Source organism: Perissodus microlepis, chromosome 11 (assembly GCF_051167445.1).
Source record: "Perissodus microlepis isolate ML-2025 ecotype Zambia chromosome 11, ASM5116744v1, whole genome shotgun sequence".
NCBI classification, from domain to species: Eukaryota; Metazoa; Chordata; class Actinopteri; order Cichliformes; family Cichlidae; genus Perissodus; species Perissodus microlepis.
The window spans coordinates 24,418,680-24,442,099 of record NC_140471.1 but is presented as its reverse complement, the minus strand read 5'-3'; the positions used below and the strand labels follow the sequence as shown (position 1 = coordinate 24,442,099).

Below are 23,420 nucleotides of genomic sequence, written 5' to 3'. Positions count from 1 at the left end.
CATGCATAGCAGGAGTGGTGGTGAACTCGGTGTCCCTCGGCAACACTTAGGTCTGTACATGTTCTCATTATTCTGCTCCAGTCTGAATACACAGTGGAATAGGGCACTTCCAGCCCTTGTGGCTCCTCTCCTCTGCCTCCAGTATTCCAAACACCGCAGCGCTCACCAACCCCCTCTTGTCCCCCTTTTCACGTGACCCCTGTGACCCTGTGCTCTGTGACAGCACAGCGAAAGGACCCCATGCTCAGGTTGCCATAGCGATGACCTTGGAGGGCCCCAGTCAGACACACACTCGTCCACAGGAGCACTCGCTTACACACTGCGGCAAAGGCAAGCGATCGATATTCTATTATACGTAGGGTGGCGAGGAGCGGGTTGGGGGGGGAGTCGCACTGCAGTGAGCTCACTGCAGAGACACGGGGGAAATTAGAACGAGGGTGAGAGCGTGAGCGTGTTTGTCAGGGAGAGTGACAGAAAGTGGGTGCGCATGTGGGTTTGTGTGTGTATGCATGCGTGCGTTTGTCATTGGGTAGTGAAACGATTCCACAAAGTTTTTGTCTTTCTCCCTCAAAGGGACGTGTCCTAATTTTTTTTTTTTTTTTAGTTTTTTTTTTAGTTTTTTGTGGCAAAGTGACCTCACACAAAACCTAACTCTCACATTATAGAGCATTACATTATGTATAATGTATTTGATTTGTGTACTTGGTAGGCAATAAGCAGTTCATTTAAAATATATGACCCCTGTGGCTCAGGGAGGCAGCACATTTGCAGCCCATTCCCTGAAGGTGACCTGCTTTATTTGCAGGAATGTAGCATATTAATCAAAAAAGTAGCTGTTCCTTCATATAAACACACTGCCTGCACTATTATTTTTCTATCAACTTAAAAGAGATGGCTTTTGGGAAATGGTAGAGCAATAATCCTTTTGTATGTTGGTCCTGCTGAGAGCGAGCCTCATCTCTGAGCTCATTTATGTTGGAGTCAGACAATGCTGACATGTATAAAGTGGTTTTGGTGCATTACCTTGGGCTGCTGCCAACTTGTCCCCCTATGGCACATAAACATTATGCAGTTTTGTAGGTTGAAGTGCATATATTTGCAACACTAGATGGCATCTCATCCTAAAATTCTTATTCTGTCATATTCTGCTGAGCTATACTCTCATATGCATAAAGCTGCACTGCATGGGCAAGGGTTATGGTGTTTTGCATATATTTCATCATGAGGAAATTGCTTTATTACAAATTTGAATATATATTTGCTGAAATCAAATATAGGTGCAATATTCAGGGGTTGTAGTCTACTAAAATTGTTAATGAATGCCAAATATAGACAGGAGGTAGAAGTAATATGATGTCAACTGGTCAGTATTCATGAATGCAGACGACAAACTGCCAGTTCAAAGATGCAGTTCGGTGCTTCCGGTGGAATCTATTGAACACAAAGTAATTTTTCTTGCAGGATTTGTTATTGTGTGTGCACCCAACGCTGATGAGTAGCACTCATTTGAGCCAAAATATAAAATAAGAGAAAATATGAGCAACTAAACAAAAGTAAAGTTTTCTGTGGTACAAAAAGTAAATCAGACAAAGACACGCAGACAGATCTAGGTTGTATTAAATGTCTAGATGTTTTATTGGTGTTGGTTTCATTTATTTGACACACATGTTCTACTAGTTGTGTATTTTTTTTTTTTTAATTCTCAACTTTCAACCCATTCAGCCACCTAAGACGGACCCAGCCCGAGGCCGCTGGCCCTTCACTGGTCTCCAACACATACATGCACACAGACCCGGGCACATGGGCTTATCATCTCCACTCACCACTCCACAGCACACTTCACCACATCATACCGGCACGCCTGCAGTGACAGGAACCACAAAGTCTTGGTTGGCGACTTCTGTCTTTTGGTAAAAACACAACTTAATTACCATAAAGCCCTGCTTTGCTGTTACATGTTCGAATAGCCTCCTGAGAAACCAGCAAAAGTAACTGAAACCAAATCAAATACAAAAAGAGAGACAGATACAGTGTCTCTCACTTTTTTTTCCCTACCTCACCAATTTTGTTGATCGTCCTCATGAATGTCTTTCTGGAGCTGATGTTCAACATTTTTTTTCCTTTATTGTTTCATTTAAATTCAGTATAGAATTATATAGATTTCCTAGAACACACAGAAAGATTGGGTTGTATTTACCAACTTGGGGGGGAGGGAGGTGTACTGTAATAGTTATTAACGAGGACAATGGTTCACACAGTGCACACGAACGGAGACAAACGGGGCAGGAGGGAAGGGAGGGGAGGGGTGTGAGATACAGAGAGGGAGGGGCGGTGGACGGGACACCGTGTGGTGTGCTTCAGTGCGCCTAAATGAGGATAAGTCGTTTTCACACACCTCCCCTCCCAACTTTGAAATAAAAAAAAACAAAACAACTAAAATCATCAAAATTGCCCCCCTACCCCACATATTAAAAAACAAACAAACAACATTGGACATTAAGGAACAGAAGAGGAGGAAAATGGACGCGGTGAGAATGCCAGGAAAATGACCACTCCAATGGTCCTCCACAGACAGGAGGCGGAGGCGAAAGGTGGCAGTCGAAGTAGTGCCGGTGATGGGATCTCACTGTGTGACGTGTATATCTGTGTGTGATTGGAGGACAAGCAAAGGGTTGGCGAGGAGGTGAAAGAGGGGACAAAGGTGTACAGAAAGACGATGTTGGTGAAGAGGAGAAGAACAGGGAGGAGAAGGAGCTGGATGGCCCTTTTTTTTTGCAGAGCATAGACACTCCCTTTGTATCATTAGCTCATTCAGATCTACATACACAATATGCAGCTGCCGTTTGGTAGATATATTGGTTTATGTACACAGCTGTGAGAGAACACATGCAAAGAGTATCATAGGAGTTGGGGAGAAAGAGGGCAGGTCGATGTAGAAAGTTGTAAAGGTGCTTTTGCTGTTTTTAATCTTTGGGGCAGTTGTGATGAAAATTGCTTCAAAGCGCTTTTTGTCTTTAAGGGGGCGGGACATCTGGAGATGTGTTTTGCCGAGGATGGAATGACCGGGGGAAGAAACAAGTGGAAGATGTGAGGGCTTGAGCGAAAGTGCTCCAACGATCAATAGTACGTCTCCTTTTCCACCCAACCTGGAGCACAAATAGTAGAGAAAAAACACAGTAAATAAACAGTGCTTTTAGTAACTTGGGAAATTATTTTGATATTTAAACCCTACTGTCACCAGTTAGCTTAGCGTTACTTAACTGCTGCTTAATAATGAATACATTTCTGTTTTTGTTTATAATCTACAGAAAAAAGTTAAACTACTCTCATCTTAGGCCTGATGAACCAAAGACCTTTAAAGAAACGCCCACTTAAATGAAAAAAAAAAACTTCGCTCACCTCCAGGGTTCCGGCGAAGGATGAGTTTTCGAGCTTCATCGTAAACAAAGATGAGAAAACTATAAGGAAATGCACAAAACCACCAGGTAGGCCTGTGGAGAGAACGAGAGAACTGCAATCAAGTAACCAGACAACTTGATCTTTCAATGTATTTATCTGTGTGTTGCTGAAACTCACTTTAGAGGATACATCCTGAGTGCCACATCCATGCCTGGGGTGTAGGACAGGAAGGCAGCCAGGGCTGTTTCTTCAAACAGGCCAAAGATCAAGATCTTGTTCCTGCATTTAGAAAAGCCACATATTAAAGCCAAAAACATATCTACATAGATACATGCATACATATCTATTAGTATAATCTTGATTTTTTTTCTATGCTGATAAGATTGGCAGAAAAGACAACTATATTGCAGTGAATAGCTCTTTGACTTACTTCATGCCTTGCTGGAAGACAGAGTTGCGCCTGGTCTTGCAGATGATGAGATCAGCCCACTGCACTACCACAATACTGACAAAGAAGGCTGTGTGACATGTAAACTCCACGATCTTCCTCTGTTCATATGTCTGTGAAGGTAGGAAAGAACCATAATAGTAAGATGTAGTAGCAAAATGTGAAAACACAAAATTTGCACCTACTACACACTTACCCATTGCTGGCCATAGCTGTCTTCCAGGTCATTTAAACTGCGGTCGTCCCAGTTAAGTCGGATGCCTACTAGCTGAGAGGGCAGGAAACCATTTTCAGCCAAGATGACAAAGTAGGAGAAGAATCCTCCCAGAGCCTGGATCATACCTTAAGAAACATGTACACACATCGAGATTGAGTTACCAGTTTTTAAGTTTTCTGATTTCCAAAATCAAGTTTCCCCCCTAAACACTGAGGACAGCTCCAAAGATAATCCAACTATTGTTTTTTGTGAACAAAACAAGAGGGGGATAAAGTGATTTTTACAACAAAATGACTTCTAGGCAACTCAGATCCAACTTCAATCCGCATCAAAGACAATTCACAGCCTGGATCAACAGTCACAATCTTCAGTTCACCCACCAATTTGTCCATAGGCAATGCTGATAAGCCTCTCATTCACCAGCTTGTCCCTGGATGGGTTCCTAGGCTGGCGCTTCATGATGTCGCTCTCAGCTGCTTCATAAGCCAGAGAGATGGCTGGAACCTGAGAGAAGAAAAAGACAGTATGAGCTGTGTGTGAGCATAACGCTGCATTCATCATACTAAACAAAGAGTCTTTTTAAGCTCTTTACCATGTCAGTTCCCAGGTCAATACACAGGATTGTGATGGTTCCCAGTGGCAATGGGATGTTGACTATGATAAAAAATAGGAAGGGGGTGATCTCTGGGATGTTGCTGGTCAAGGTGTAGGCAATGGACTTCTTAAGATTATCAAAGATCAAACGACCTAGAGGGAAAAAAAAAAAGAAAGAAAAGAAACAGCAGACAGTTCACGTCACATACTGTCCAACTCTGACATCTCAAATGCAAGTGGATGATCGGGAACTCTGCTTTCATGTAAGACATTTTTTATTGGAAAAATACAACAACCATTAGCATCCCTTTTCTTTCTAAAGCGTCATTTCTATCTTCCTCCTACGTCCTTTCTCAGATTCTCATTATAAAACTTTTTATTGATTTAAGCGTTCTTAGTCTTTCAGTGCTCTCGTTTGGGTCGTCTCACCTTCTTCCACTCCAGTGACAATAGAAGCAAAGTTGTCATCCAACAAGATCATGTCTGCAGCCTGCTTGGACACATCGGAGCCTGAGATTCCCATGGCAACACCAATGTCAGCCTTTTTCAGTGCAGGTGAGTCATTCACACCATCACCTGTCACAGCTACAATAGCACCCTAGCACAAATGAAAGAGGAATGAGAACGACATTAATTAAAGCGAATAAAAAAGCTGTTTTTGTTACATGTTTTCATTATTATTTAGCGAAGTTTTATTGAATTTAAGATTTAAGTTCAGATTTAAGTTTAAGTTCAATGAAGTTTATTGAAATTCTTAATATCCAAGATTATTAAATAAATGTAATAAATTAAATATACATTAATACATAAAAATATTATATTGTATGCGCTTATATTTTGATTGTTACCACTTTATTTTACATTTCATTTTAAAGCTTCTTTTAAACATTATTTTTCTAGTTTTTGTACAGAAAAATGTTATGTTTGGGAATTGTAAAAAAACAATTCACAGGCTGGTGTATTTTTTGCATTAAAAACGAAAAAACATGGCCTTCTGTTATTTTTAATACAATCTATCTCCCTGTGTAAAAGCAAGCTCTTCATCCAGTGGTCAAATAGTGCCATCTGCTGTTCCAAAAGTATATTGACACCTCAAAGTGCAGTCCCTGGAATTAAGCCAGTACATTTCCAAAAAGAAAACCTGTAGCTTCTTTTCAAGCTAGTATATTAAAAATGTTCCAACCAGTCGCTGGCATCCTTCTACAATGATCAGCTTCTGCTGTGGTGAGGTCCTGGCAAACACAATCTCCGTGTGATTCCTCAGGATGTCATCCATTTGATCCTGAGACAGATCCTTGAGGTCTGAGCCATGAATCACACAGGCCTTGGCGTCTCTAAACACAGACATTAAAATGTTAGAACAAATTTGCTTTCACTTTGTGAGACTTGCTGCTTGTTTGGTGTGTGTTTTTCTGTAAACGTTCCTTACCTGGGATTGACCTGGCTGACAGGTATGTTGAGACGAGCCGCGATGTCCTCCACTGTCTCGTTGCCCTCTGAGATGATGCCCACTCCCTTGGCAATGGCCTTGGCTGTGATCGGGTGATCACCGGTAACCATAATGACCTACGAGAACAACAAAAATGACTTCTTATTGGCAACAATAGACTAAACTTAAAGATCAAAGAAGTTTGTGTCGAATATAAACAGCTTACCTTGATACCAGCGGATCGGCATTTGCCAACAGCATCAGGCACGGCGGCACGGGGAGGGTCGATCATGGACATGAGGCCGACGAAGCAGAGATTATCTGTCTGGAAGTTAACATCATCTGTGTCAAAGGCAAAGCCCTTGGGATACTGATCCTCTGGCAGCAGCAGGTGGCAGAAACCTGGAGCGAGGGGAAATGTGTGATTTAATGCTGTTTATTTAAGCATATTTTTTGTGGCTTTCTCTACTTTTTAAATAAATTCCACTACACTCCTTCCTACAGTTATAGCCTTAAAGTGTTTTGTTTCAACAATTCAACAGATCATAATTTTAAAAAATTATGTTAAAGTCTTATAAATTAGTGAAAACCAAGAGAGAGGTATTATGATTCTAAAAAACAATTCTTGTGTGCGATGCTGAATTAGCTATTTCAAGGTTTGTCAGAGTTAATTTCCTTATTTCAAATAGGGCTTCTAAAAGTATAAAACCTTCATTACATCACGCGTGATTTACATTTTCCTATTGAAAATGTGTAAGAGACAAAACTATTAGGTTTAACAGTATGTTAGAAATTAACTTACAACATTAATAACATTGTAAGTAGAATAGGTTTGGGTGGTGAGAAGAGGTTTACAATGAATGAAACCAGAGGTTATAAAACAGGTTCTAAATGCAGTGGTTCTATCACAGCTGGATTATTGCAATTATTGTAAAAGAAATAAATTTGTTTCAACAAATTAAAAATAAATCTTCACGACGTGTTTACAGAAATCATGTCAGTGATATGAATGGTAATCTAGGATGGGTAATTGCTAATTATATTGAAGACTGTTTTCACATTTAATGAACATACTTATTAAAAATGATTTGCAACAGAAAATAACTTTACAATGCCAAAAGCTAAAACAAGTAATATACAGAAAACAGTAATTCACAGGCAAAGATTGGGTGGAAGTTCCTACCAGTTTATGTTAAATTAAGCTCCTAAAGAACGAGTCAAATATAAAACAGTGTGTATCAAAATTAGTAAGAATTGTAATTAAAATAGTTTGGATAATGAATACAGCGGATGTGTGCTGTTTAGTTCTAAAGTGTCGTTTCTTATAACCCTATTCTTGGAACTAAAGTAAAAGTATCTTGTAAGGATGTGTCTACGTGAAACTCAATGCTGTCTGCAAGAGGAGAACCGTGTTTTGTGTTTACGTGTTGGATTGAGTGTGTTAAGGACCCTCAGGAAGAAACTCTCTGCGGCTGATGCTGATTAAACAAATAAACACAGTACAGATGTGTAGTAAAACTATATTAATGTCCAATTTGGATTTGATCAGTCTTTTAAAAACCAGTTTGACAATGAATTCAAAACCTGGAAAGTGGACGTTAACATGACCTTCAGAAGACAGCACAGGATGGATGCGTCCACAGATACAGGACTTGCTCGATTATAGTGAAAACCATAATCACAATTAAGCTGAGTACTAATATTAACATTTTCTTCTTTGAAACCAGTTAAATGGATGTAATAAATAAATGAATAACAGTGGATGGATGGAACATCTGCAGCCTGGCATGAAGAAAGTTTTGACTTTTTATTGTTTTATCTATGATCATGAATGGAAACCACATTTATAATAAAGTAAACACTCAATCATTTGCCCAGAAGAATATACACTGCATCAGATAGGCTATTAAGCGATGACTAAAATAATACTTTTAACTGAGCTACATTTTCAAATAAATTGTTATTAAATAAAATGTGTATTTTGGGATTTTGAACCTGATGGCCACACTGTCAAATCTTTTCCTCAGTATCCACCTTCACCTCTTTCGACCTTACCCAGTACTCTCTCTCCCAGTCCTCCCAGCTCCATGTAAGCATTCTGGAAAGCTTCCTTCATCTCCTCATCCATAGGCTGCTCCTTGCCCTGCAGCATGATGGTGGAACAACGATCCAGGATCCTCTCAGGGGCTCCCTTCATCACCAGCAAGTAGCGGTTGTCATTTGGATCTTCTGTTTCATGAACAGAAAGCTATGGGAGGAGAACAGAGATAAGCATTAAAATGAGACCATCTGATGCATTACTCAGTGTATAACATATGTGTTCACCCATATTGACCCTTTACTCACTTGGTATTTGTTGGTGGAGTTAAAGGGAATCTCAGCCACCTTCTTGTTCTTATCCCTCATCATCCTGACTGAACCGCATGACAGCTCGATACACTTCAGCAGAGCTGACTCTGAGGCATCACCAGCCACGTCACGCTTCAGGATGGACACTGAGTCTTGTCCAGCTTTGAACTGCGCGCGGTTACACAGAGCAGCAACACGAGAAAGAGACAGCCATGTCACAGAGCTCTTGTCAAATGCAGCACCTGCAGAAGGAATGTAAGAGTGAGAATTAATAAATGTTGTACTTTTTTAGTAATCATTTTTAATTCTTTTACACTATAAAAATATTTGAGCCATCTGTGTTGCCCATATGCCCTCCCTTCACTTACCCGACTGGTCCTCTGTGGTGTCAGCCTCATGGATCTGGTTGTCAAACCACATGTGGGCCACAGTCATCCTGTTCTGGGTCAGGGTGCCTGTCTTGTCAGAGCAGATGGTGGAGGTGGAGCCCAGAGTTTCAACAGCTTCCAAGTTTTTCACCAGGCAGTTCTTCTTAGCCATACGCTTGGCAGTCAGAGTCAGACATACCTGCACAGAGTTCAAATTGTCAACTGATCCGTTTCCTCGATTCTAAAAGAAGTAATCTAATTATACACTACCACAATATTAAACACACTAAATGAGAAGGTTTGTGTTTATTTCTATAGAATCTCCAAAAAGACCAGTGAAAAGGCATGAAAAAGAATCAGGCAAAGGAAATCACTGAAATATGTAACCAAAAAAATAAAAAAATAAAGCAAATGTTTGCCTGCTTACAGTTACAGTAGCCAGCAGCCCTTCAGGCACGTTAGCCACAATGATGCCAATGAGGAAGATGACGGCCTCCAGCCAGGTGTAACCCAAAATGATGGCCAAGATGAAAAAGGTGACGCCCAAGAAGACAGCCACTCCCGTGATAATGTGGATAAAGTGCTCGATCTCAACGGCAATGGGTGTTTTGCCGGTTTCCAGGCCAGACGTCAGAGTAGCAATGCGGCCCATGACTGTGCGGTCTCCAGTGCAAATAACAATGCCACGCGCTGTGCCTGGTGTGGATCAAAAAATAAAAACAAAATCAGAAATACAATCTTACAGGTGCAACAACTTTGTTGCATTAGAAGGTGATTTTTTTTATTTTATTTAAAAACACATTTCTAAAATCAAAACCTGTTTAGACATAAAAAAAGAGCGCAGTGACAATATTGTGTGTAAGGGGGCGCCAGTTTAGCTCAGTTGTTAAGCAGGCAACCATACAGGCATGCCACATGGACAGAGTGCTGCGTTGGAGTCAGACCCGTGGCCCTTTGCTGCATGTCAGATATTTCAAGCAGAAGAAAATTGTTCACAATGTTTATGGGTTTCTGGAGAGGTTTTTTGTTTAGTTAGTGTGTCATGATTTCTAGAAAAAACCACTATGGCTGTGTTCTATTTGTTTGTTGCTTCATCTAGTTCTAGTACATTAGTATGTTCCAGTATATACAGACTTAGTCTCCAAAGTTGATCAACTTGCAAAACAGCCTCAAAGCCCAGAAAGTTTCTGGGGTGAACTGTCCCTTTAACTGTAAACTTTATCGCTTTGTTCAAACGGAAGGCTTTAAATTCAACCACAGTCCTGCAAGGTAACAATAGCATGCAGTGTTATTGCCATGGTGACAATACCTTCAACACAGTTGGTGGAGAAGAAAGCAATGTTTCGGGTCTCCAGGGGGTTGTCATGGGTACAGTCAGGTGACCTGCTCTGAGGCTCTGATTCTCCTGTAAGGGAAGAGTTATCTACCTGTTGGGCAAAAGAAAATGTTAAAGATTTTTTTTATTACATATAACAAGAAACAAAAATATAAATCTATACATGTGACTGTGTGTGTGTGTTTTTACCTTGCAGCCGTGAGCTGAAGTCACCCTGATGTCAGCAGGGATCCTGTCTCCACCCTTCACTTCAATCAGATCTCCGGCCACCACTTCCTCAGCATTGATCTGCACCTTCTCACCCTCACGGATCACCAGTGCTTGCTACAGGAGAGGAAATAATGTCATTCATGATGCCAGAATTACATTTAGAGAACTCCATGTAGATATGTTTGACCTACATACTGTAAGTAACTAATTTATAATCAAAACACTGGCAAGCACCAGCTGTGCAACTTCTTTTTGTGTATACAGTTTTTATTCTAAATCAGAGTGGTAAGTAGAGAGGTAAAGGATTGTGAGGGGAGAAGCAGTGGGAGGATAATTTCACACAGGCCTTGACTGACATGTTAAATGTTACTGTAGAATGGAGGCAGGTGGTTTCTTCAAGTAAAAGCTATATGAGTAGTGGCAACAAGGATGTCTTGTACGCCTTCTGCTGTCCTTACAGCATAGATGACTTCATACTGTGTGTACGGGATCAAGCACCTCTTTACCTGAGGTACCATGTTCTTGAAAGACTCCATGATTTTAGAGCTCTTAGCCTCTTGAAAGTATGAGAAGCAACCGGTGATGACTACGACAGCTGTGAGCACAATACCGAGGTACAACTGAAAGGAGAGAAAATTAGAAATATGTTAGTGGGGGTGGTTTGAAGCCACCAAGTGCAGTATGTGTAAAATATTTACTGAGGTGTTATTTATGTTAATACCCAAGAGTCTTAGGTGTGACAGGTATGTTAATGAGGTGCAAATAGGCCACAGATGAATATGTTTGGGCTAAACCTGTGTGACTAATTGTGAATGTGTGTGGGTTGCTCACGTTGTCCCCTGCAGGCTCGTCCTCAGTAGCTGCCTGGATAGCGTAGGCCAGAAAGCAGAGGATGGCGCCGGTCCACAGCAGGATGGAGAATCCACCGAACAGCTGGCGACAGAACTTGACCCATTCTGGGGTGGTGGGAGGAGGGGTGAGAGCATTGGGACCATCCCTGAGCAGAAACTCTGCGGCCTTGGCATTGGTCAGTCCCTGCAGTGAACCGAGAGGAAGCGGAATGTGGAGTGAGAAGAAAAAGACAGGTCTGCACTGATGTGAAGCTCAAAAGCATTTCTTTGTCACAAACTCTAACCATGAAAAGTACATCACTGCCACCTGGTGGCAAACTGGGAAAATGCGTTGTCAGCTTACCTGGACAACGTCAGTCTGGAATTTCCTGCATACTTCCTCTACGGACATTTTGTGTTCCGTCTGTTATTAAAAAACCCCGACAAACAGAAAAATAAAAACAATGTAGATTAGAATTTCTTGTAGTTCACAATTTTATTTGTATTTTTAGTTGCATGCAGAGATATTTTGTGGGAAAAACTCTCCAGCTTAAATTAATTCATGGAGGCAATTTTGAAAAAAATAAAAATCAATCGTTTTATTTTACAGAAGGAAATTCAGAAATCAACGCCATGCATGCAGTTCACCTGAGGGGTAAGAGTATGTGGTAACGGCAGCCAGGTATGGCGACCATGGTGTCTGTTTCTTGGGCTGAAAAGTGGGACGAAACTGACGACTTCCTGATAATAAGTCCCCCCATCTTACCAGCAAAAAATACAAAAACTTTAGCGTGTATGGGAAAATCATTTCTTCTCTGTCCGAAAAAATGCTGCCAGTTTCCTTCCATTAATTCCATTCTGAAAGAAGATTTTCTTCAAAAATACATCCTTGGATCATTTCAAGGATGTTAAAAAAATTGTTTTCACAATATTTTTTTTAAAAAAATATTGAAATACTAAGAAAACTGTACACGAGCGATCAATCATCCTTTGACTGACAGGAACAAAAATGAACTGACCCAAAACTTTGCCCATGACCAGACCTTTGTATGGGTCCACTCAACAGTGACAATTAAATCCATCAAGATGGAAACAGAGTGCAGTAAAACTTTGTAACCTCTAACACACATCATAGCAAAACTCAGTTACTACTACACAACTATTCTTAGAAAAAAAGAAAACGAAGCGTTTACTTACAATGGGTACTTCCTTCTTCAGGTCATCCATGTCCTTGGTTGCCCCCTTCTTCTTCTTGGGGGATCGGTCATCTTTGTCCTGTGTGGTGGCAACGCGGTAACTGTCTGACTTCCCATACTACAGACATACACACATGTTTTATACATGCCTGTGGACTAGATAATGGAGAGAGCAGCCCTTGTCCTCTTGGTTTGTTATGTTCATTGCAGCCATTAAAAACTACACTGCTCTGTAAAATATTAAAACATTTGTAAACTGATGCGAGAGCAGCCTTCTTAAGAGTATTAATCAGCCACTGACTGCAGCTGAATTAAAGGCAGTGGGCACTGCTGAACTGGCCTTGATGAGATTTGTTTCATCATACAGCTAATAACGTTGTATCCTTGTGAAGTGGCCTTGAGAGGTAGTAGTAGTATAATAATGGAATGTATTTTTAGTTTCTGAGGATGATGTTAGCTAAAAAGAAAAAAAAAACATGAATATAAAAACCTATTATTATAAGCATTGTTAAAGAATTGAAAACATATTACCCGGGTGGCTCGGTTTTGCTCAACCAAATATAAAACTGGGTTAGGAGTGAATTATCAACACATCAAAGCAAGTGCCTGCAGCCCGATCTACCCATTTGATCTCCATTGATCAAATAATGCTCACTTCAATGACCACAAGATCCTGATGGACACATAAAAACGTAATCTAGTGCAAATGGTTTAACCTTGAGGTCTTAACAAATCACTTTTGCTCCTTTTCATTTACTTCTCCAACAGTGAGCATTAACGACATAAGAAAGAGACAGCGAACAGGAAAATTGAGTTTGCAGACTCATCAAAGCGTTTCTTACCAGACTCTTGCATGCACTACAATACAAAACCATCAGAGCCACTTTGATGTCAAGAAAAATTAAACTGCGTGTATACGCAAACATGCAGACACAGACACATCAGCTGTCTTTACTCTCCTCTGCCTGCTTTACATCAAACCTATTATTCCAGTTACTGTAAATCTCCCCTTAGAAGATGGCTCACTTTGTTTAACTACACATAAGTGAGCTATTTATAACCTCATTTCCTCCATCATTGCATTTTCTGATCCTTAGTCTATAGCTGTAATTCTAGCCTGTTGTCTGGAAGGAGAGTAGTCTGACCTTTGATGAGCCTCATCCATACAAATCTGCTTCATCAAAGGTCAGAGGTGACATGGAGTGACAAGAACTCCTCCCAGGAGATGCAAGTGCGTTCGCTCACTGACCCAACCTGGTCATCGGGGGAGTTGAGCTTGGTGAAACATCATTTTAGTGAAATATACAGTATTGATTCCACGCAGGGGATTGCAAACTTAAATCCCCACAAGTCAAACCGAAAAGTTAATACCTATCGACTAATAAATCAATAACAGCAGTCATTTTAATTTAAGACTATAGAGAGTGTGTCAAACGATAAAAAAACGAGGTTAAAGGTTAACCTGTAACTTAAATATGATGAAGTGCTGAATGTGTGCTGTTGTTCACAGGGAAAAATACACCCTCTAGTGGTATAGCCGGGTTGATCACTCCTGCTTGATCACTTTATTTAAATCTGATATTGTAAATTAGATATGAACTGCTTATCTGACCTCGAACATAATTAGTTTAAAACAAGTTGGCCCTTTATCCAAATCAAACTGACACATTTACAAAAGCACCTGGGAGGGGGTATGAAACGAGATCCCGAGTCCTCCGCACATGTTGACATGGAAACTCCCACACCCAGACCGCACCAAAACATACACCCCTGCAGTTACACCAATGGGCGTAATAAAGATCAGCCTGCCAGTGAATTTTCCACTTGAGCTGTAATTGTACTGCTCTTGTGCAAAAGTCTTGTGAAATCGTGTCTCTGCGTATTTAGTCTGTATGCAATTGTTACTTAAGACCTGCCTTTCTGGTTGTGTTCATAACTGAAAAAAAAAGTATTCATGAAGCAACAAATGCAAGACGTCTTGGGAAAATTGCCGACCAATTGAGGGAGTGCTGCTCTCAACGACCACTTCTGAATTCAAAGCAAACAATAAATGCACTTGTTCAAGCATGTCAAGTGGAGAGTAGGCTGTCAGAGCGAGGTAGCTGTTTGACTGGACTACAAGCAAACACACACACACACACACACACACACACACACACACACACACACACACACACACACACACACACACACACACACACACACACACACACATACAGTTCTGCAACAAAAGAACAGGTGAGCAAATCTCTTGTTGCAGCAAGACCGGGCAGGCCTGGTGAGACAGAGGGTAAGGGAGCAGAGACTGATGCAGTGGAAAAGTACTGCTGCTCATCCCCTCTGAGACAGACCCTGGGCATGTGTGTGCTCGTGTGTCGCATCTCTGAAAATGACAAAGAGGAAGTGCTTGCTCATACATGTGTACACACATGTGAACGTGCCTGTTCAGACTGAATAACAGTTAAATATCTCTGATCAGAGATCAGAGGTGTCGAATAACATGGAAAGTTACAGATTTGCCTTCTATTCAAGTGTAATTTGGCACCATAGTTCCAAAGACAACAGACTGATGGGTGCTTGTGAATCATCTGTCAGACTTTTTATTGCTGTTGTAGATAATTTTTTCCACAGAGAGTGACTGAACACAGCAAATACACATTTAGGGAGCATTGTTAGCTCAGCAGTGCACCTGCTCTCCTGTGAATTTGCATGATTAAACTGATGATATAAATATGGAGACAGAGTTCTTTCTCTTTATGTCGCACACACAGCAGACAGACAATAACGGTGGCTGGCAGGGGAGGGAGAGACGAGCCTCAAACAAAGAGAGAAATGTGGTGAAAAGTAAAGACAGAGACATGGATGACAGACAGGATTGGGCACACGGAAAAGGAGACAGCAGTGGGAGGTGATACAGCGAGGTGGAGAAAGGATCAGCGAGTGAGTGAAAGCACGAGAGGAGCTGCTGTCACCCTTCTCTCATGCTTCTAATTAGATATTGACCAGCAGTCTGTCTGCTGGCTCCATATCAGTGTTTGACCCTCAGTGACCCCACTCTAATAGATTGCACAACTGCACTTATGCTATGTGTATCTTTTTGAATGTGTCCTCAAATGCTAATAGATTATATTCTCACTTTGGGTGTCTGAGTGTGCCCTTATGTGAACGTTCATTTGCAGGATATGAATGAGTTGTTAGCAGCATGAGTCACATAGGAAGTGATATCTTGGAAGCTTATCCTTTGTTTCGCCTTATTTACAGAATGTTAAGTGTTTTAGCTTTGTGTGCGCTTGGCACTCAATCAATTATGACAAAGGGTTCAGCCTTTAAACACGTTGCAAGATGGCTTCACTGCACCTGATTTGCAATAGTTCTTCTTGAGTTATTTTGCAAAAACAAAACAAAAATTGATTTAAAAAGGACATCCCTGTCAGCTGATATATATTTTTAGATCTTTATATCTCTCTTGACATTAGCTGTTAAATCAGGTGCTTGAAGAAGAAGAAAATATGCCATGCAGGAAGAACACGTGCTGCCTGTGTTTTTCTGTCCAGCTGTATCGCACAGCTCTGGGTAATTCAATGAGCCGCCACTGTCCTGAGGAAGGAAACGGAGACCCGTGGCTGGAATTACAGACACTCGCTCCTTCACAATATCACAAGCAAACAGAGTGATGGACAGACATATCTTTGGCATCATCAGGAAATGGAGAAATTCCATGCTCCTCTGTGGATAACGGAATGCAATCACTCAGATCTGGTGATATCCTGATTGATCAAAGTGTGTTTCAAATATCAGTAACTATCTTTTCCCCCTGCATCTGCATGTGCGTTTGAGTCTTGCACCGGCTGACCAAACTACACGATTTGCCCTCATGTGAACAACACTGATGAGCAAGCGTGTTTGGAGGGCAAGTAACCATGGAGACCGGCATGGCCATTGACATGGTGAATCTCAGCGGTGGCCTGGTACTCCTCGGATCCCCCGATGTAATCCAGGATGAGCAATAATTGATGCACCTGTAACTGGACACTGTAGTCACTGCTGTATAACGCTCACAGGCGATCGATTTAAGGAATAAGTATGTGTCTGTGTCTGTGTGAGCAGAGGTGAGTCATTGTATTGGCTACACTCCGTATGTGCAGCATCTACACGCATTGCGGCAGAGAGAGTGAGGGAGATGTAGAGTGAATAAAAGAGAGACCCAGTCACTGTATGGTAATGTGATAATACACAAAAGATAAGAAACTAAAAGTCAGCGAGGCCTGAGAATGAAAGAGATGGTTGTGTCAGCTAACGGCACACTTTCTACCGCGAATGACAGAAATGCAGGAAGTGTCATGTTGTGTTTAGGAGTGGCACCTGAGAGACGATTTATTATGCCAAGTCTGTTTAGCACGACAAGTTGAGGCATGAGAACTGATAGCGGGTTTGACTGGAGCTGGGAAGTAATTTTCCTTCCTCTTTCCCTGCCCTAAGGCAGAACAGAAACCGGTGCTTATGAACGCACAAACACAAGAGTGTTGTTTCTTTTTACGTGCGACTCACATGAGGAAGTGGTTTGTAGATGGAAGAAATACATCTACGCCCAACATTTTCTTCTTAAAGTTTTCTTCTTTTCCAATGACCACAAAATCTGTCATACCTACATATGAGGCTAGCCTTCTTCTTTTTCCGCAGACCTGACTCATTCAGTGATAACGTCATGTCCTCTGCACCACATGATGGTGTTACTGAGTGCTTCTAACATGACTACTGAGTGGTAAACAGAAGTAAAGTTTAAAGTAAAGTCACTGTATGACTGGATGCATACGTTTTGTTTAAAGGTTGCATTGAGTGGAGTCAGCAAAGCCTCTAAGCCGACTGTTTCACACACATAGACCAACGAGTAGAATTAAAAGTTGTGAGAGCTTAAAATTTGTCATGCTTAAATTTTTAAAGCACGTATTTACTGTGAATGTCCATAAGCTGCTCTTCTAACCCAAAATGATCCAATGAAAGCATTTTAAAGTTAAAAACATTGAATTTTACTAGATAAAATGTAAAAACTAATAAAAGTGTTCACCACATAAAATCTTAACACTGTTTCAGTAAGTGTGTGTGTGTTCCCTGTGACTCGTGTATACACCCTATGGTACTGAATGCATACGTGTGTGCTCGTGTGTGACACCTTGCAAGGTCATTGGGCCATCTGCTGTTTCTTGCAGTAGGATGGAAGGGCTCGGGCCCACAGTAGGGGGCTCAGGGTAGTGACCCATGGCTGTTGGGATTATTTAGTCTGATTACTACACTGGATTAACCCACCATGTTTCTCCTTCTCTTTGTCTCTCTCACTCTCCTTTCTACACCATTCTCGGGCATAAATGAATTTTTGTCATTGTATCACTGCAGCAATCGTTTGGTGAACGTCTTTATAACAGCACTGGGTAAGGAAATAATTAAATTGTCACTGTTAACTGACGATTAGTATTTGAAAAGGAGACCACCAAAGAGCTCTTGCCTCTCTGTATCAGCCCTGAGAGTGATGTGGAGTTTTCTTATCTTTCTGTTTAACAAAGTGAAGAGACATCAATAGGGAGACACTGCAGATACCAGACTTGAAAAAGAAGAAAGGGAAAACCCTTCTGAAGGAAACAGACAGAGGCGGACCGGTCCCTACTGACATTCCTTTAATACTGGAGGAAATGAAATGCTATGTATGTATGATAATAATAAATAATAATAATAATAAAAAGACTGTGGCTGAGTACCGAAACAAAATCTTAATCTCAGAAACATAAACACACAAAGAGAGATTAACTCTGTACAGCTCTTAAATCATCCACTTTGGGGTGGCTCCAAAAACTAAAACTAAACAAAAGCAAGAAAAATAATCACCGATAAGTCGAATTGAAAATCTCAGCTTTATCTCAGCGTTATAACCCCCCCCCCCCTCCCCTCCACTCTGCTGCCTTGTGTCCATCTGCCTGTCCCTCATTATCTGCATCTGTTCAACCCATAGAGACAGTTTGTGTGTTACTGTGTAACTATAGTTCTGTACAATGGACTGCATAATGCTGGGCACTGTTAAGGACTTTAATACTACTGTCTGTGTGTCTTGGCCTGAGAGTGAATGTTGCCTGATTTAGACTAGTATTAAAACCCGATTCTTTGATCCCCATAATAGAACAGAGAAAACCCGACTCAGAGTGGTCAAAACATTTTATATTTAATTCTTTATTCAATCATCTTCCGGAAGAGAGAGAGAGAGCCCTGCACAGCCCAACGCCAGTTGCAGGATCCCTAACATTAGAATGACATAAGAATGTCTCACATACAGGTGTTATTTTGGTACTTTACATGTCACACATAGTTTCAACAACTCCTTATATGTTACAAGTTCCTCCTTTCTGTCTGGCTTCCTGTATTTATTAATATGCTTGTATAGCTCTACACTAACTTCCTGTTTTTCAGTCTGGCTGAGCACTTAGTTTGTGAGTCAAAAGTGGCCTTGCTTTACAAACCTTCATTACTAAAGTACATAAAACAATATAATCAGAAAATAAGCACTAAGAATATATTAATTACATGACACTAGTATTGTAAATCTTAATTTTTTGGCGCTGGTAGAAAACATGGCATCGTGCCACAGTGTGAGAGAGGGCACCTCAACGCTCCCCATCAGGCAAGAGGTCACACTGAGATATGCAGATGTTAATGATCTCACATCTGCACGCACCAGCTGCTGACTGCAAAACTACCAAATATCTATTAACATATCCCATTAAAACATGCAGGGTCCCTCATGTAAAGTCTATCAGATGCAGGAACAAATGGAAAATGCACAATTTAACAGTCAGGATAAATTTACAGAAAAGAAAAAAATTAATTTCCTTGCAGAGTGCTGCAGCTTAAATCGTAACAAACAGAGAGCTAATGACCTCTTTTGGGTCTGTGATAAGCCTTTGTCCACTGTGGCTGCCCAGTGTTACATGTTCTCCTTTAGTGTATTCACAAAGGGACACACACATCTCCACGACAACACCCTGAATTAGTCATGTTGCCGTAGTCAGGCAACCTAACCCTCCTGACTCGGTCTCTTTATGGGAGACCATCAGCACGTTAATGTTGCAGAACTGTTGGCCACATCAATCACTCTGTCCGTCTACTGTAATTTTGTTTTAAAAGTAATGTAGAAAGGAGACAGCACTGACCTTTACATTTTATTAGAATTACACAAGCTCGCAGCTCAAGTCTAGTCTTATTAGTTTTAAGCTAGCAAGGAGGCTAACTCTAGGGGTGTTGCTGAGGCACTACAGAAATATATCCTCAAGCAGCACTCTCACTAAGAAAATTGCTCTTATTACAAAGGATGTCTATTGATCCAAGTGGCTTGATGCGAGCAGTGGAGGTCCATTTCAAAGAATCACCATACTGACCTTAACTGACCTCTGGGCCACAGGCTATGATAAACTTGTGTTTCATTAGATCTTTTATGCTTTTCTATTGGCTCTTGCAACGTGCAGGACACATCAGCTGTGGTTCAGTGCAGCCTATCTGCATCAGGCAGCAGGTGCAATGGGGAGGGATGTGCAGCACTCTGCACCAAACTGAGGGCTGGGCTTCTGCAGCGGACACACATATCCAACTCCTGAATTACTTTCTGTTACACCTTCCAACTTCTTTTCTATAGCAGCGCACACTTCGCTGGTACCAGTTTGAAAGCCTTTATATCATAAGGTAATGAATGAATCCAGTCTTTGAGGGGACTTGTCTTTATCAGGAGCTTCTCCTCAGCCACACTGCACTAACAGCAGCACAGACACACCCATCACCATCAGCCATTATGACCTTTCTTAAAAATCCTTTCTGCTGCTACATCACCTTAATTTCTTTTTTCCTTACTGGGGTTTAAAGACGATCCCTACATCCCTACCTCTTCACCTCAACACTAACTGTTCAATCATGAAAACAAAAATTATTAAGACCTATTATGCTTCGACCCAAGTACATCCTTCCTCTCCTCATCCCATTTCTCTCTGCTCTCCCGGTTAACCAATATGACCAGGCACAGAAAGAGGAAACATGAGCTGCGGTATTGTGAGCCTCAGGTCATTATCCTGTAACAGGATATACATCCAACCACCCCTCCCCTCAACATATGCCACCTCCTTCGTTCTAAATCCCTCTCTCTTTCTCTCACTACTCCTGCAAACCAACCACTACTAATCTGTCTTTCCTTTCTCTCTGTACCCGTTGTTCTCTCAGCAGTGGCACATTCCCTTCCTTTGTGTCATGAGTTTGAAGATAAACAGCTGCAGATGTTGCATGTGTGCAGCCCTTCCTCGACATCTCACTTTACATCCCTCCCATGTACTCATCCTCTGTAACTGCATCAATGCAGAAAGGACAGTGAGAAAGATGAGAAGGTGACCTATGTGTGCGTTACATCATTCTCTTTCCTTAGAGATTGTCCTCCAAATTTAGAACGTATATCTCTGTGTCTGACAAAACGTGCTGGTTGGTTTCTCTATTCTCTCTTGTTAACCGGGTCCTTTCTGCGTGGCTGCTCGTGCCAGCCTATCACAGCCTTTTACAGGGAATTTCCACACCAGAGGCCCCGCCCCCGGTTTGAAGCAGAAGGAACGTCGCAAACGGTGCCCCCTGCGGCCTTGGGAAAGGACAGCTGGCAGTGCTATAGGACGGTGCGCTAGTGCGAAATCCTCAGACGGAAAGAGGGACAAGTCAGTGCTGTACATCAGCACAAGTGATGACACTTTTCCACACACAGCTCTATTCCATTATCCAGCCATCTTTTCCATTTAGGGTAACCTCAGCGCCTTAAGCGCAAACACATTGGGCAGGCTTGCATATACTTTCTTTATGATTTAAGACATCAGAAGGGAAGCTCATATTCCTTATTGATCTGTTCTATAACAGCAGTCTCCGAGGAGACAGGACATCTTCTGAAATGACACTCCATTTCCACTCAACGTCCCTCTCTCACTGCTTCAGTGAACTTCCACACAGCAGCAGCAGCAGCAGCACATGCGTAAGCACTTTTTTTTTTTTTTTGCACTCCCATCCCTTTTGACGCAGTGCCCACTATAGCTGCCGGGTTAGCTTCCACATCTATAAGAAGACACTGACATGGACCGGAGGCTCTCTTCTACCTCCCCGGAATCCAACACACTGAACCTCTCTGTTGGCGCAGAAATGTCAGGCTTTGCAGGGCAACATCAGCTGGTCTCACTGTAATGAAACCGGCTTGCACTGCCTCCGCAGAGCTGGAAATGTCTCAGCTCCGCATGGTCTTCCTACTGCAGCGTCATGCCACCGCATCGCTCAGTCGGTGCACAGGGGTTAAATATTACTACTCTTTCGTGGCGAGGCGATGGAGCCGAATTGCGCAATAACTCACACCACCAGCCGCATCTTGACTTTACCTTGTATTTTTCCACCAGACTCCAGACTGGTCAATTTACACGAGTGATAAGTTTATCCATATACCCGGAAACAGCTCAAATGCGTTTAATAGCTTAATGGATGCGCGCAGTAGAAGAGAGCCCTCTAAAGTCACACTGACGAACCTTATTGTCATTATTTTCATTCTCCTCGTGTAGCCGGCTGGAGTCGTCGTTTCTTTAATCTGTGATGTGTGTAAATGTAGTCACTGCTGGCGATTATCGAGTCCCTGTTATGTCACAAATTAAAGGGGAAATAGCCTAAGCTGGTGAAGCGCTTATTCGTGGTAACCGCATTATGACGCACGGGTCAGCGAGGGTGCCGAGGATGGACTCCTCAGCTGATAGCGTCCAGTGTAAGAACGCGGCGTGCTCACCATCCTCACCGGACAGTTGCTTCGCTTGCGCGCAAACAGATGACCGCAGAAGGGGGAATGCCAGCGGGGTTTAACGCAGCAGAGGGCAGGAGGAAGGTGGAGGTGGGCAGCGAGGGCATGAAGGAGGTCATAATGCACTGCGGTCTTTAATCATAAAGAAAGTCCATGCAAGTCTGCCGAAAATGTGGCAAAACTCAGTATTATTTTTAAACTGCAGCTTAATGATGGGGAGGGGAATAACCTTAACACGTGCTCCTCCTCTAACACACAGGAGCATACAGGAAGAATAAACCGATTAGGCCTATCATGGCTGGCAAGGTTATGGTCAAAGTAAGGCCTATCCGACTTAAAAGAGCCTACACATCTGACACACCGACAAGCTGGAAACATCACAGACCTACAGTACTTAGATATAAGACTTTGGCATTAGTTTCTAAACATTTCATCACGGGGGCAGCAGTTAATGAGAATCCCAGCACAAATTAGCCCACACGAGCCAGAAATAATAACTGATCCAAGTCGAATGAAAGTGAACAGTCCAAAAGAAGCTCGTTTCCACCACTGCACTAGATAAGAGCTCGTGGCTACATCAATTTGTCGCAGTCTAGACCGGCGTAAAACACAGTTCCGCATTAGAGTCAATGTCACTCAGACAAACGGGATTTCCATTAAGAACAAAAATGACATCACGCCTCAGTTTGACAGCTTTTCTTTAGGCTTTAGGCTACCTCTCACTTTTCAGGCCACTTCAGGTGGGCTACAACGCAGTAAAAAAGTTGGAATCGCCGGTTCTTACCCCCATGTTGACGCAGTCACTCTTTTCCTCTCAGGTGATGCACGGCTTGAGAGGTGTCAGCCCCTCACGTTGAACTATATCAAAATGCCTTGCCTTGAAAAGCAAAAGAAGATATGCTCAGTTGTTTTGTGTTGCATAGGTGGAAAAAAAAACACAGGTAAACGACGTCAGACAAGTTATCTATAGCCTAAGTCTGACAGAAGAATTTTCTTTGGTTTAAATAAACTGTCTCTCAAACCTTCGGCGAGGTTAGGCAGCAGTCTCCCCTTGTGGGACGTCTTTCAAATGAAATTCTGCAGTCTCAAGCGGAGCATCACGCGGGGAACTGCTTCCTCCCTTTGCTCTCTGATACTTGTGGCGAAAGACCGGCTAAACTAACCAGCGATCTCCCTCCCCATTTCTGCCGACATCACTCCGCCGGTGAAAGA

At 42.0% G+C, this 23,420-nt stretch overlaps 1 protein-coding gene across 2 annotated transcripts; it reads right to left on the bottom strand.

The window, feature by feature from the left end:
- Positions 1 to 1,611: 1,611 nt before the first annotated feature.
- On the bottom strand, positions 1,612 to 23,391 carry atp1a3b (ATPase Na+/K+ transporting subunit alpha 3b). 2 transcript variants are annotated; one of them, XM_084943483.1, is made up of 23 exons: positions 23,231 to 23,391; positions 22,993 to 23,085; positions 12,378 to 12,494; positions 11,545 to 11,604; positions 11,182 to 11,385; positions 10,857 to 10,970; positions 10,330 to 10,464; positions 10,114 to 10,231; positions 9,232 to 9,500; positions 8,805 to 9,003; positions 8,434 to 8,678; positions 8,143 to 8,335; positions 6,314 to 6,489; positions 6,088 to 6,224; positions 5,842 to 5,992; positions 5,088 to 5,256; positions 4,657 to 4,811; positions 4,445 to 4,568; positions 4,044 to 4,189; positions 3,830 to 3,960; positions 3,577 to 3,678; positions 3,400 to 3,491; positions 1,612 to 3,146 (listed from the first exon to the last, which is right to left on the bottom strand). In XM_084943483.1, exons 2-23 carry the CDS (start codon positions 22,996 to 22,998, stop codon positions 3,118 to 3,120), a joined length of 3,072 nt encoding a protein of 1,023 aa, XP_084799609.1. In that variant the 5' UTR covers positions 22,999 to 23,085; positions 23,231 to 23,391; the 3' UTR covers positions 1,612 to 3,117. The 2 variants fall into 2 exon arrangements, with proteins under 2 accessions (XP_084799609.1, XP_084799610.1); XM_084943484.1 differs by having other exon boundaries at positions 12,378 to 12,455.
- Between the last annotated feature and the right edge of the window lie 29 nt (positions 23,392 to 23,420).